Source organism: Schistocerca piceifrons, chromosome 1 (genome assembly GCF_021461385.2).
Source record: "Schistocerca piceifrons isolate TAMUIC-IGC-003096 chromosome 1, iqSchPice1.1, whole genome shotgun sequence".
NCBI classification, from domain to species: Eukaryota; Metazoa; Arthropoda; class Insecta; order Orthoptera; family Acrididae; genus Schistocerca; species Schistocerca piceifrons.
In genome coordinates, this window is record NC_060138.1 from 685085913 (window position 1) to 685100564 (window position 14652).

Genomic DNA, 14652 nt, shown 5'->3' on the forward strand with positions numbered 1-14652 from the left:
AGGAACTGTGGGTCAAGTTCAAATGAATAGCTGGCCAAGCACTGGGAGACATATGTACCCAGTAGAACAGTTCATAATGAGAGGGACCGTCCATGTTAGACGGTCACTGTAAAGAAACTTCTAAAGAAACAGAGCCTAAGGGACTACTGCATAATAGGTGCAAAACAAAGCATAGGGTTAACGATAGAGAGATCCTGAATGAAACAGTTTTGTCTGTCTAGAGAGCAATGTGTGAAGCCCTCGGTGACTGCTGTAGCAGAATATTGTCAAATGATCTTTCACAAAACTCAAAGAAATTATGTGTGGTCGTATGTAATGTGTGTGTTAGTGGCACCGAAGTTAGTGTCCAGTCACTTGTGAATAAGACAGGAACAGAAATTGAGGTTAGCAAAGGAAAAGATGAAATCCTGCAGACTTTGAAGTAAGGGAAGTCACAGCCTGAATATATCATTTTGAAAAGATAAGACTGCTTTAATTTTAAGTCCTTTATTTATGGGCACAACTCGTTCTGCAGCATTTTAGCTGCATCATCAGGTAGGCGATACTCATGCAAGATAGCAAGAAAACTTAACTAAAATAAAAAAGTGCATACAGCGTGAACATACTTACAAAATCAAGTCATGTTCAGATCAAAGAAAGAGAAGGAATGAACCAGCATTCATAATCAGCAAATTTTTGCTAAGTAGCAGACGTTAAAAATCAAATGACGTAGAACACTCCTGAGATACCTAGAAAGGAGGAAATTAGTAAGAAGAAATTTCTAATTAGGGACCATTAGGTAGTTAAAATACTAATAAATTCCACTTGCCATGAGGACCAGCATCTGGTGAACTAGCAGAGTCCCTGTATGTCGAATTGGTGATCCTCCATGAAATAATGTAAAAAAATGAGCAGCTACTGGCAGGTCACCCACTTGCCTAAAAGAGATTAAAAAGCATACTGGTAAAGACTCACTTATTAAATTTTAAATTATTGTTATCACCTACCACCACCACCACCACCACCACAACAACAACAACAACAACAACAACAACAACAACCATCACCACCAAAAAAAAGCATTTGGCAAGAAACTATTTTAAAGTATAGCACACGCTGACATATAGTAAATAATGGAACTCAGTATCATATCATATCTAAACAGCTCAGTCGGCATTGCGAGGCCAGGTGGCAGGTATCTGAACTTAACAACAACAAGTGCATGCACAAAATTGTGTGCTAAACAGGCAGCATGTCAGAGCGCATCTGTGAAAGTACCATAGAGAGCAGGGTCATGTGGAGTGTGCATGCATGAATAATTAGACAAGTAGTATTACAGCTGAACTGGTGGAAAGGCTGGGTAATCCCTCACAGTAAGTGGAAAAACATAATTTTGTAAAACCAATTATTAGTGCTAATTTTGTAAAAGAAGACCATGGAAAAGTAGCACATTAATGGTTACAAAATGAATTCAAGATAACAACTATTTAAAAGCTATAAACCATGACATATAACATAATTTATTAAAAAAAACTACTAAAAGCCAGAACATAGACTATCCTAATGCACTGTAGAGGAATCGTGCTCAACTTAAATTTCAATGAAAAACATGAAACATCACTAACAAGACTGAAGCTGGGACAAACTGGTTGCCATACACTGACTGAATGAAGGCCAGTTGGATGGAAGTGTATAAACAAATTTTCATAATTAAAGTACTGAATCGTCAAAACTGGATGATTCAAGGCAATAAAAAACATAGTAGAGCAAAAAAGGCAATATTTACCACACCATGAGCATAAGCAAACATTAAACACTGACACAGTTGAAACTGGCTAATAAATCATGATGTCTAGCTCATATTGCCCATTGAAGATGCATTTGGTGAACTTTTTCAGGGAATACGTAATCTCATCTTCCTCAAGAATATTTAAAGTATTGCCGTCATTTCCCTTATGTAAGACCTGAAGATTACTGGTAAGCTAGTGACAGTATGACTATGTTCTGTCAGGTGCAAACTTAAGGCTGATTTTGAATTTCTCAGATTAAGGTGCTCTTTAAAATAGTGACAACAATTTCAGTATTCTTGAAGAAGTGGAGATTATACACTCTTGGAAAAGTTCCCTGAATGTAGCTTCAGTGAACAAGTGGAGGTCAGATGTCGTGCTTCTTAGCCAGTTTTGACTGCATCAGCATGACTAATGTCCATGGTGTCCACCCCTGGTAGCTGAGTGGTCAGTGCGACAGAATGTCATACCTAACAGCCCAGGTTCAATTCCCGGCTGGGTCGGAGATTTTCTCAGCTCAGGGACTGGGTGTTGTGTTGTCCTTATCATCATCATTTCATCCCCATCAACACACAAGTCGCTGTAGTGGCGTCAGCTCGAAAGACTTGCACCAGGCAAATGGTCTACCCAACGGGAAGCCTTCGCCACATGACATTTCCATGCCCATGATGTGGCTGCCTTTTTTGTTTCATTATGGTTTTTATTACCTTGTATCATGCTGTTTTGACAATTTGCTAGTTTACAGAGAAAAATTGAGGTCAACTGTTCCAATTCCATCCGTGTACCACACAAAAGATGAATGAAATAAGTTTTAGTGTCAGTGGAGTTGAAAAACAGCTGAAATTGTTAAAAATTGGACAAAGTTCCATGGCCTGATTCTGTACTGAATTTTCAGCTGAGTAACCGCTCCTCTAACTATAATCTATTGTAGATCATCCAAACTAAAATGTGAATCTCAATGTAGACAAGTTTAATGTGCTGCGAATACATAGAAAGAAAGATCCTTTATCATTTAGCCACAATGTAGCAGATCAGCAACTGGAAGCGTAGAAAGAAAGATCCTTTATCATTTAGCCACAATGTAGCAGATCAGCAACTGGAAGCAGTTAATTCCATAAATTATCTGGGAGTAGGCATTAGGAGTGATTTAAAATGGAATGACCATATAAAATTAATCGTCGGTAAAGCAGATGCCAGACTGAGATTCATTGGAAGAATCCTAAGGAAATGCAATCCGAAAACAAAGGAAATAGGTTACAGTACACTAGTTCGCCCACTGCTTGAATACTGCTCACTGGTGTGGGATCCGTACAAGATACGGTTGATAGAAGAGATAGAGAAGATCCAACAGCGAGCAGCGCACTTCATTACAGGATCATTTAGTAATCACAAAAACGTTACGGAGGTGATAGATAAACTCCAGTGGAAGACTCTGCAGGAGAGACGCTCAGTAGCTCGGTACAGGCTTTTGTTGAGGTTTGGAGAACATACCTTCACCAAAGAGTCAAGCAGTATATTCCTCCCTCCTATGTATATCTCACGAAGAGACCATGAGGATAAAATCAGAGAGATTAGAGCCCACACTGAGGCATACTGACAATCTTTCTTTTCACGATCTATACGAGACTGGAATAGAAGGGAGAACAGATAGAGGTACTCAAAGTACCCTCTGCCACACACCGTCAGGTGGCTTGCAGAGCATGGATGTGGATGTAGATGTAGATGTACGACAATCACCAAAACAAAATGAAAGGGGACGTGTCTGACGGGTATTACCATGGCAGTGGCCTGCCCAGAAGGCACTGCATCTTTCACAGTCAGATGGTTGCAGTGTTTCTTGATTTCTGAAAAGCATGTGACTCAGTACCACATCCTTGCTTACTGTCAAAAGTACAATCACATGGGCTATCAAGTGAAATTTGTGACTGGATTGTGGACTTTTTGGTACGGGGATGCAGCACGTTATCTTGGAGAGAGTCATCCTCAGATGTAGAAGTAATTTCGGGTGAGCCCCAGGGAAGGGTGTTGGATGTTTGCAGTTCATGTTGTATATTCATGATCTTGCAGACAATATTTCTAGTAACCTCAGATCTTTGCAGATTAAGCAATTATCTATGCTGAAGTACAGTCTGAAAGAAGCTGCATAAGTATTTGGTCAGGTAATGAGAAAATTTCAAAGTGGTGCGAAGATTGGCAACTTGCTTTAAATGTTCATAAATGTAAAATTGTGTGCTTCACAAAACGAAAAAAAATGTAGTAGTCTATGACTATAGTATCAATGAGTCACAGTTGGAATTGGCCAATGAGTTAGCCAACTCATACAGGTACCTGGGTGTAACACTTTATAGGAATATGAAATGGAATGATCGCTTAGGCTCAGTATGGGTAAAGCAAGTGGTAGACTTGAGTTTATTGCTAGAATACTGGGGAAGTACAATCAGTCAAAAAAGGAAACTGCGGAAAATCACTAGCGTGAGGCATTCTAGAATATCGCTCAAGTGAGTGTGACTCATACCAAATAAGACTAACAGGGGATATTGAACAACTACAGAGAAGGGCAGCACCGATGGTCACAGGTTTGTGTGATCCATGGGAGAGTGTTGGTGACAATGAAGAAATTGAACTGGCGGACTCTTGAAAATTGATGTAAACTAAAGTCTACTAACAAAGTTTTAGATGCTGACTTTAAATCATAACTCTTGGAATATAGTGCAATATCATACTTATCACTCACATAGGGACCATGAGGACAACATTAGATTAGTTACAGCACACTCAGAGACATTTAAACAGTTAGTCTTCCAACACTCAATACATTAATGGAACACTAAGAAAGCCTAATAATTGGTGTGGTAGAATGTACCCTCTGCCAAGCACTGCACAGTGGTTTGCAAAGTATAGGTGTAGGTGTAGATGTAGATGTTGTCCAACTGCAAAATGTTTTTATAGGCTATACATTGATTGTGCATAACACATCGTACAGTACACTGTGTGTGCGTGTGTTGGTATCATTGTGCCACAAGGAATCTTCACTTCAGAAAATTGTAAAATTATGAGACAGAGTTGCTGTTCGGTACTTATATTGAAGTGATGAAATCATTAGGATGACAGGTCTGAATGATATGCCTTTCTGGTTTACTCTTCTCCAATCTATTCCTCCCTGAGAAAGCTACTAATAATTCCAAGCTATGCAGGTGTTGTGTTCTTATATGTATTTGTCAGCAGTACCTAAAATTTCCCCTCCTCAAGGTGGGTACAGGACCAGAAAAATATTAGTTAACTCTGAAGAAAGACATTATCTGAAAACTTGATTATGTTTTGAATCTGATGTGTGCGTCTGTCAACCATGTAATGCCCCAACTATACTACTACCAATTTTTGCCCTCAACTTTCTGTGATGTTCCCTTTCTTTAGTGCTGCTGTGACACATTTATCCAGGACTAATTCCAAACTGATGTCAGTCCTCAGATTCATGTCCTATTAACCCGGTGAGGATGTGGTGCAAAAGGGGTACATTAAGGATGGGGATGGTCACATTGACGCTGTTTTTCATTTATATTTTTTAAGTATTTATTGGCACTTTTTTACAAAAGATGATAATTAAATTTATGAATTATTTACTAATTAAAGGATTTTCATAGAAATAAACACCATTAAGTGTACAAACGCTTTATTACTTAATTTTTACATAAAGTCTACAAAATAATCATTTTAACAGCTCTACAAAACAATACGTTCTCATCAGTAATTCGGACTTATTGCTAAGTATTTATGAGATAAATCTTCTTTGAACACAAAATGAATAATAAACTTTTGACATAAGCTGTTAATCATCTCTTGCCATAGCACATTGTTGATGTTCAGATGTTTGTGAAATCTTGTGGGACTTAACTGCTAAGGTCATCAGTCCGTAAGCTTACACACTACTTAACCTAAATCATCCTAAGGACAAACACACACACACACACACACACACACACACACACACACACACACACACACACACACACACATGCCCGAGGGAGAACTTGAACCTCTGCCAGGACCAGCCGCTCAGTCCATGACTGCAGCGCCTTAGACCGCTCGGCTAATCCCATGCAGCTGCACATTGTTGGCAGAATGGAAAAATGTGTTCTTGACAGATGTACGTATGACAACCTTCACAACATGTGTTGTACACTTTGGACACTGGCAGTCGATTCTGTGGAAATTCTCCACTAAATTCTCTGATTCTCTTACGCAAAGTGCTTGGCAGTTGAGGTATTTCTTCTCGGGCACTCAATTGTTCAGTGACGAGTGTATGGTGTAGTGTTTTTAAGAAATTACAATTATTTTGGTTTTTATTGTTATTTCATCACTGAACAACAGCAGCATCTATGCTGGCCATATTCAGTATTGCACAGAAGACAGACTGAGGCCATTTTTTTGAGTTGCGGCTTACATCATAACTTGCTGACTGCTCATCTGCAATTTCAGCTCCATCTTTTGTAGAATTATAAAACATGTTTATCTCTGGTTTCTTTTTATCTCCTGTTGATTCATCAGTTTCAGTACTGTGATGAAGACTAGACATGAGCAAAACAACTTTGTTTTTCTTTGGTGTATGAGAAACAAGTGTAATATCCTTTTGGAAACCGAACTTAGATGAGTAGATTTCTCTACCGCAAATTTTGCAAAATTCAGGAGGGATTTGCCTCTTGTTCTTACACACTGTTGCCGCAGAAGTTAGCTTGTGTTCTTTCAGCAGATGTGACATAGCTCGTAAATCAGTTATCAAAAGTCACATTACGGCTTGTTTTTGAAATGGGTCGCACCAGCCAATTCACCGCATCAAATGATTTATTACTCAGTGAAAATGATCCCTCTCGCTGCTTCCCAGCATATACTTTGAGTTGAAGATATAGAAATTCTTTGCATTGGCCAAACCAAATATTTTTATGCCATATTTGGCCAGTTTTGATGGAATGTATTGTCTAAATGTGCATCTGCCTCTCAATGCAAGCAGCATTTCATCCATGGTTGTCTATTCTTCTAGTACATATGCTTTCTTGCAGTTTTCAGCAAATATTTCAAATATCTGATGTATTGGTGCTAAGTTGTCCTGCTGTCTTCTTTCTTCACATGTGGATTTATCATCAAAATGAAGAGAGCTTTGAATAAAATGAAAACATTGAAATATTTCAACACCTGCTTCGTAGGAAGCCCAAAGGTCAACAGTGTTCTGCCTCACAGATTGGTAAAATCCAGCAATGTACAACAACCCTATATAAAGGGTCCGAACTTGTTGTTGAGGTGGATTTTTGCAGCACTTGAATCCATCTTTACCAAAATAAAATTAACTGCATACCTGATTTTCCAATCGCTTGACTAATTTTGGTAACACAGTATAGTGGGCAGTAGTTGTAGCTCATTTAGTGGTGTATTTTCTTCTTTGTCACTGCCTTCACTTGTATCTTGCTCAATACCACTACTGACACTGTGCTCATTTACAAAATCTTCATTTTCACTGCCATCTGTCATAAAGTCATTTTCACTGTGTAGTAATTCCACCAGCCGACATTGCATACGCTCAGCCTACCTTTCTTCATTGTCCATTTTGATTAAAAACACCAAAAAACATGAAACATTCATGAAAAAAGATAAATTGAAAAATGCTACAGAAATACTACTACGCAGTTATGGAAAGGTCAAAAATACCCTCTTACCTGTTGCACTTGTTTATCTCCTTTCACGGATGGCAGCTGACTTGAGTGTGTGCACGCACTAGGGAGGGAAGTCTGATAATTACAGCTACTGAGGACTTCCACAGTGTGCTACTGCGCAGCTACCAACAAAACAAAATGAGCAGGGTCAAATTGACTCTCCCACATCCTTGCTGCGTTAATCAGTGGCTGGATTTCAGCCTCTGATTTTCCAAACAGCTTGAGATCATCCACATGCAGTAGATGATAAATGTTCTGTGAATATCTTACTGTTTGACAGTCCAGGTCTTTTCTCTGTAGAATTGCCAACTGTAGCATAGTAGTGATGAACAGAAGTGGGGAGAATGAATCACTTGAAGAATTCCTTGCTTGATTTGACCAATCAGTGAAGTTTGATTAACACTGGGCAGTCATGTCAAGTCACGTCAGCTTCATGATGTTTTCACATTGGATGTCACATCATGTCATGTCATTTTGCTTAGCTGAGTACTAAATGATGAGAGTGAGATTATTAGTTACCATCCTTAACACAACAAGCAGTGATAAAATTTATTAATGCATAGCAAACTTCATAATGGATATTCTTGATAAATTTTGTATGGTAAAGTGCTGTGAAATAAACATAATTTCAAAACATTGACATTTATTTGCTTGTGAAAATATTTACGTACAAATACATCAAACAGTGTTTGTAATGGCATACATAGAGGCTGTTTGCCTTATCCAGTACGTTTTTTTTCCTGTGTTGCAAACAAATTCATAAACAATTACATTTATCCCTTTCAGTGGAGGTGATTTTTTCATTTATTAAAAGGTTAATTAATGAAAATTGCTTCATAGGTTTCTGTTCTTATTTATATTCAGTGTAGGCATCAGCTTTGCTCTGTTATTGTAAAAGCTAATTCATTTTGACTTTCAGGTATCTGGTTTTGCTTATGGAATCACAATCAATGAAAAAAATATCCAAGTTGTCTTGTAGCATTTGCAGTTCGTCACAAAAACAAAGCAAAATAATCAAATAAAGATTAAGAAGAGACAGAAGCATTGAATATAGTATTACAACAAGGATAAGGGATAAGATTTTCAATGTTAGCAGCAACCACAGGGGTCAACACCTCCCACCACCCCCCTCTCCATGGTTGTTAAAGGAAAGAATAATGACTAGTTTCTTCATGTAAATAGTGTACTATGGATTTCCATTCTTGAATGAGAACAGAATGTTGCACATGTGACAGATGATAGGATTTCTAGATGATGTGAAAAATGTCAATATTATGTAGAAGTTACATGGCATTTCATAGATGAACTATGCATGTTACTCTCAGTCATCTTTTGTCAGTGTATACTTGATATTGACATCAAAACTCATCAATGTTTAAGATGTATTACCATAGATGATCCATAATTATATGGTAATTTTTGTTTCAGGCGATCTATGACATGCTAGGTGCCTGCTCTTCTAACAGACCAGCTGACTCAGCTGAGGAACGAGCTAAAAACATATTTGCCAAAATGGATGAGAACAACGATGGACAGTTGACTCAAGAGGAATTCCTCAAGGGTTGTCTCCAAGATGAGGAACTTTCTAAAATGCTTGCACCATAATGAGTGAAGAAGTTGCATCTCATTTCAATGAACATTATTGTCATGTCTTCTCTTTTTATGATATTAATATAAGAACGAGATTTCTTTTGATCATGTACATCTCTAAGTGAGGCTAGTCATTCACTGCTTAAAGCATAATTGTTGTGATAGACTGATATGCCTCACAGTAACAGAAACAGAGTGATGTGTTATAACAGCGTGACACGGGCTATAACTCACATTCCATGTTACTACTTGAAATGAATCAGAAAATATTTTCTACCACTTTTATCCTACATTCCTTCAGCATTTCCACTGTATGTTATTGAAATATAACAGTGGTAGATGTCAAGGGCTATAGATATCATCTGATTTCCATTTTCTTTGTGAAATTGTGACATTAATTTGTTGTTATATTAATATGTAAGACTCCATCTCTTCAGCTGGTAACATAATGTGGTTGTTATTTATTGTACTTTTAAGTTAATTTTTGAACTACTGTGAAAGTATTGCAAAGTTTTTAAGAGTCTTTAAAAGAAGAGAAGGTTGAGTCTTATTTGCTCATGTCTAAAGAAACGTAACTGCATTTCTATGCTTGACCCCAGGTTAACAATAGTATAGACATGTATATGTGTAGTAGGAACTTCATTATCATTTTGCTGCTAATACCCTATTGCTGGATGATATTTGTGTTGTGCAACATTTACATCTTTTTGCAACACTGCAGTTAATTAAAATAACAAGGAAACTTATTACTAATTATTTATTGGTGTCATTACATTGAATTAATAAGTGATTTTTCTGAATAATTTTTTTAATAACTGATGGATAGTTTTTGAAATTTAAAATAACAAGGAAATTGCTTACAAATTATTTATTTATGTCACTTCATTGACTTAATTGTCAAATTATTTTTCTGAGTGATTTTTTTAGTAACTGATGAATATTTTTTGAAATTTACTTTAGGTGGCATGCTTTTCTTTTGGTCTCTCTCTGGCAACTGTGTAACATACCCACCAGCAGTATTTCATGGGAGGTGATAAAATATCACAAAGCAGTTAATAGAAAGTTGTTAAATATGGGTGTGTAATTACATTTCCAGAATTTGTAGATTCCTTCTTTGTAGCAGGAACCAGATATATGATCAGCTCTGTGTCTTTTAGAGATACTGTCACTGCCAGTGTTCCAGATTACATTATGCCTCCATAATCCTTGCTCCTTGTCTTCTGTAAGTGCTTTCTTCACCTGTGAACACAGTCTAAGTTGAGACTGTAGTTCTCAAACATTCAGCAAGTTAAATTCATTCTGTTAAAAACTGGCATGTGGAGTGAGTAGTAAGCTGTTCCATGCCACTGCCTGTTTTTTCTATTTTTCAGCAATACTGTTTAGAGCAAACTAAGTGTTTGTCACAGATCTTGCACTTAGAGTGAAATCTGTCAGAAATTCATAATCTACCTGTTGTTATCTGGACATTATGTTCTTTGCTGTATATTTATGGCCACATTGTGTAGATGATGTGCCCATTGCCCATTCACTAATTTGTAACATGTTGTGTGCTACTGAAAGCTATTAGTTTGCATGTTTCATAGCAATAGATTTACTGCATTGAAGAAAAAAAGACAGTTCCTCCCCACTCTGCACATTTCATAGTTATAAGAAATGTTATTTTCTCATTTCCATATGCCAGACTTAACTATTTTTGAAATGACATTGAAAAGCTTATCGATACTGGCAACTAAAAGACCAGCTTTCAATGTTTATTATGCTGTATTTATTTTTCCTTCTTTTCTTATTTTTGTTTTGTTGTTTGTGTATTCCTTCATTCTCTCTTCGTTCTTGCTCCTTAAAAACTAATCTTTTCACATGACATCATATACTGAAATGCTGTGATAATATGTATTCTGGATGGATGTAAATTTTATACTTGAAAACTGCCACTCTGTGAATATGTTTGTACATCTCTTATATTAGATGCAGCTTATTTTGTGATGATTCATCAACTTACTCATGAAATCACTCTACTATTGTAGAAACTCTGCATATTTTTTCATTGAAGTTATTCACTGAACAAGTCGCATTGCTGGTGTTTAACTGTAATCAGTGGAATGAAGGTATTCTGAAAAAAGTAACTTAAAAAATGTTACCCTTATACTCTGCTTCTTGTGGTACACTCCTGAAGTGTAATATTTATGAAATATTTGTACTTCGATATGCTCATTCAAGTACCGATCTGAATGTCTTAGCTGACAAAGATTAGTTGTGATGACAGCTCCTGAAATAACATTTGAATTTAGTTCATCAGATCAGTGATAAACTGTCACTTTGCCTCAGGCCTTTTCTAACACCTTCCTTATCATTCTTCTACATTGGATCACCAAAAGTGGAAATATAATAAACTTACATTTGAAGTACTATGCTAGCTTATCCATACTGTACACTTTGCAAGTATCAGATTACTAACAAGCTGCAAAATTTATTTCCACTTTAAAAAATGAATCATGTTCAGTCCTTTCATCATAAGTCAGTTGGAAATACCTTTCTTCGTGAATGCATGATTGCAAGATATGGTAGGAGCTTTGTCTCAGTGATATTTTTGTGTCATCTTATCTTCAAAATTTTTAATGTTTTTCCTCTATATTTTCTCATATGGATTAACAGTGGTACAGATTGTTCACAAGAGCTGTATTTTCATGAAAGGGGTTTAATGATACAGGTTTAAAAATATATCATTCATCAGTGTGGCAGTTGTATACATATAGCAATGCTTTTTCATTAGTGTTATGTAGTAGGTTTGTCCTTTTAACATTTTAATCATCTTTAACTTTTGTGTAATAATTTATGTAAAAAAAAACACAATTTGCTTGAAACCAGGCCTTAAAATGCAAAGTCAATACAGTGTGTGTGTGTGTGTGTGTGTGTGTGTGTTTGTGTGTGTGTATGTGTGTGTGTGTGTGTGTGAGAGAGAGAGAGAGAGAGAGAGAGAGAGAGAGAGAGAGGGGGGGTAATGGAAGAGGGAACTCTGAGGTTCAGGTTTCATAATATTGTGTGCTGTAAAGTGTAGACCGTTATACTGTAATTGTGAAATAGAGCTTGTTATTCATTACATCTGCCTCAAAGTGTGGGGAACATTTGACTGAAAAGTAAGAGACCAAATTATTTGTTCAAAACACAATTTTTGTTTCATTCAATGGTGCATTTAATTTGAAACAAGCTGAACTGTATGGGCATAAACATTTCAAATACATTATATAGTGGTAATGAAGAAACTGTTTTGTGGACATTTACATTTAAACTACAAGCCTTCAGTTTTTGCCATATTTTGTAATTTTAAAATATTGGGAACAAGTCTCTTAAAGCAATGATGCCTTTCCCCTTCTATTATGTATGTTATATAAATATCAGGAAAATTCAATCAGATATTTTCCATGTTAAAGAGATGAAATCTTGATGTGTTAATGTAATCCAATTCATAGGTATATTCTTCTCCTAGACAATTAATGATCATATATGAAGTTTCAGCATGACATAAATTTAATACTTGTTGATTTATGATGAAACACGCGTTTAATGTTGCTGTCTTCTTGTTTCAGTGAGTCTTGATATTTTAAAGACTAAATGAATTAGGAAAGGAAGTGACATAGAAGTGTATGTGTAGCACAATTTATTGTGTTGATATGACTTTCTTTGTTATGGCAAAACCTACTCTGAACTTATATCTCTTTCATATGCTTGATGTTTCATGTACAGATCTAATTTACTGCCAAGAAAATGGTATGTTATGTAGCTGATAAAGAGCTGGAATTAACATTAATTACTATGTAAAATAATATTATTTGACAGAATGTATGAGGATAAGCCATTTATACTGTCCATGCACAATTTATATTTTTGTACTCTCTCTGCACATGCTGTTGTAATACAGCATTCTAACAATGATGAAATCCCTGCATCACTTTCAGTATTTGTAAATCTTTTTTTAAAACACTGATGAGATGTGTGTGCTGTAGATAAAGCATAGCTACCTTTAATATGAGTTTTGCATATAAGTTGTTGTATTGCTATCAATTTGTCATTGCTATGCTTTGTTTTTTATTGTACCAGATGTATGAGGTTCCATCAGCAATTCTCAATTGCAGTTTGAAGGTGATTTCTCAAAGAGCTATAAATTTGTGCTACTTGTTATATATTACATCAATGTTGTTCCCTGGGAATTACCTTTAAACTTTTATTTCATTGTGTAGTATTGGTAGGATTGATACCATTATTTAACTTGATGGTAGTGCAATCTGCATTCTGCAATTCATTATAAGAGCATAGGATGCTATGAAAAGTCAATTTTATAGTGCACTGTATGGTGTATGTAGTTTGAGACATGGAAGTGTTGTCTGGAATCTCATATTTCTGACAAAACTGTAATTTCTTACTGTATGTCATGAAAGTTGGGCACAGATATTAAAACTTACATAAATAGCATTGAGATTCTGAGCGATTTTGAATGGTAAATTAAGAAAAGCTTCACATATTTTCGTGATAAACTTGTAAAGATAACTCAGAAATTATTGGAAATGAAATCATTCCTTAAAAAGAAAACATGATTGTAGTTATTGAAATTGAATTAGAAAACCCTTTCAAGTGATGATGTGATGTATGTGAATGTTATGTTACACAGAATTTGTTATGTAGTAACAATCTGATTTCATTTATTAACTTTGTTTTGTTATTGTAGGTGCGACTGGTGGAATAATTTTCTTTGAATCTAGTTGTAGATTGTAGTAAGAAAAATGGGAAAACAGAACAGCAAACTCAAACCTGAAGTACTGGAGGATCTTAGACAAAATACTGAATTTTCTGGTGAGTTAATCTTTGCATGTGTGTGTGTGTGTGTGTGTGTGTGTGTGTGTGTGTGTGTGTGTGTGTGTGATTTTTAATTTATTGTAATTTAGTTATGAAAAACAATTGAGCACATACCTCCTTTAACTCTCATAATATATAGCTACTGAATGTGCACAAAAATAAATTATGCAAGGTTCACATTACGAGGATGGTTTGAAAAGTTCTCAGAATCACCACGAGAGGTCAGCACACTAGCACAATGAGTTGTTGAAATGATATTCATTGGACTGTTGCCTGTAATCACATGCCAAGTCAGTGCTCATGTGGCAGTGATGTGGCTCTGTGTTGTTTCTGCTTAGAGATTTGAGAAGAAGGAAAAAATCAAGATTCGAGCAGTGATTAAGTACTTAGTAAAGAAAGGTATGAAAGCAAAAGACATTCATGCCAATTTCCTGAATACACTGGGGGCTTCTGCTTCTTCTATTCAACTGTTGCCAAGTGGACAAATGAATTTAAATTTGGTCAGGAGAGCTTAGATGATGATCCATGCAGGGGTCAGGCAAGATATGTCACTACTCCAGAAATCATTGCAGAAGTACACAAAATGGTCATGGAGGATCGCCCGTTGAAAGTGTGTGAAACTTCTCATGCTTGAAAGATGTCATCTGGAAGGGTATATCACATTTTAACTGAAGAATTAGAAATGATAAAATTATCTGCAAAATGGGTGCCGCGACTCTTGACACTGGATCAAAAACGCATGAGAA

At 36.2% G+C, this 14652-nt stretch overlaps 2 protein-coding genes across 3 annotated transcripts in view; both read left to right on the plus strand.

Moving 5' to 3' along the window:
- LOC124709385 (neuronal calcium sensor 2) overlaps positions 1-12047 on the plus strand; it is a 672737-nt gene extending 660690 nt beyond the window's left edge. For both annotated transcript variants that reach the window (XM_047240834.1, XM_047240835.1), the window contains one exon: positions 8897-12047. In XM_047240834.1, coding sequence (XP_047096790.1) covers positions 8897-9073 — 177 coding nt within the window. In that variant the 3' untranslated portion in view covers positions 9074-12047. The remainder of the gene's footprint in view (positions 1-8896) is intronic.
- Positions 12048-12184: 137 nt separating this feature from the next.
- The window catches only part of LOC124709411 (neurocalcin homolog), a 43208-nt gene continuing 40740 nt past the window's right edge, over positions 12185-14652 (plus strand). Inside the window, exon 1 of the mRNA XM_047240837.1 lies at positions 12185-13903. Within this exon, the coding sequence (XP_047096793.1) occupies positions 13834-13903 (70 nt within the window). The 5' untranslated portion in view covers positions 12185-13833. The remainder of the gene's footprint in view (positions 13904-14652) is intronic.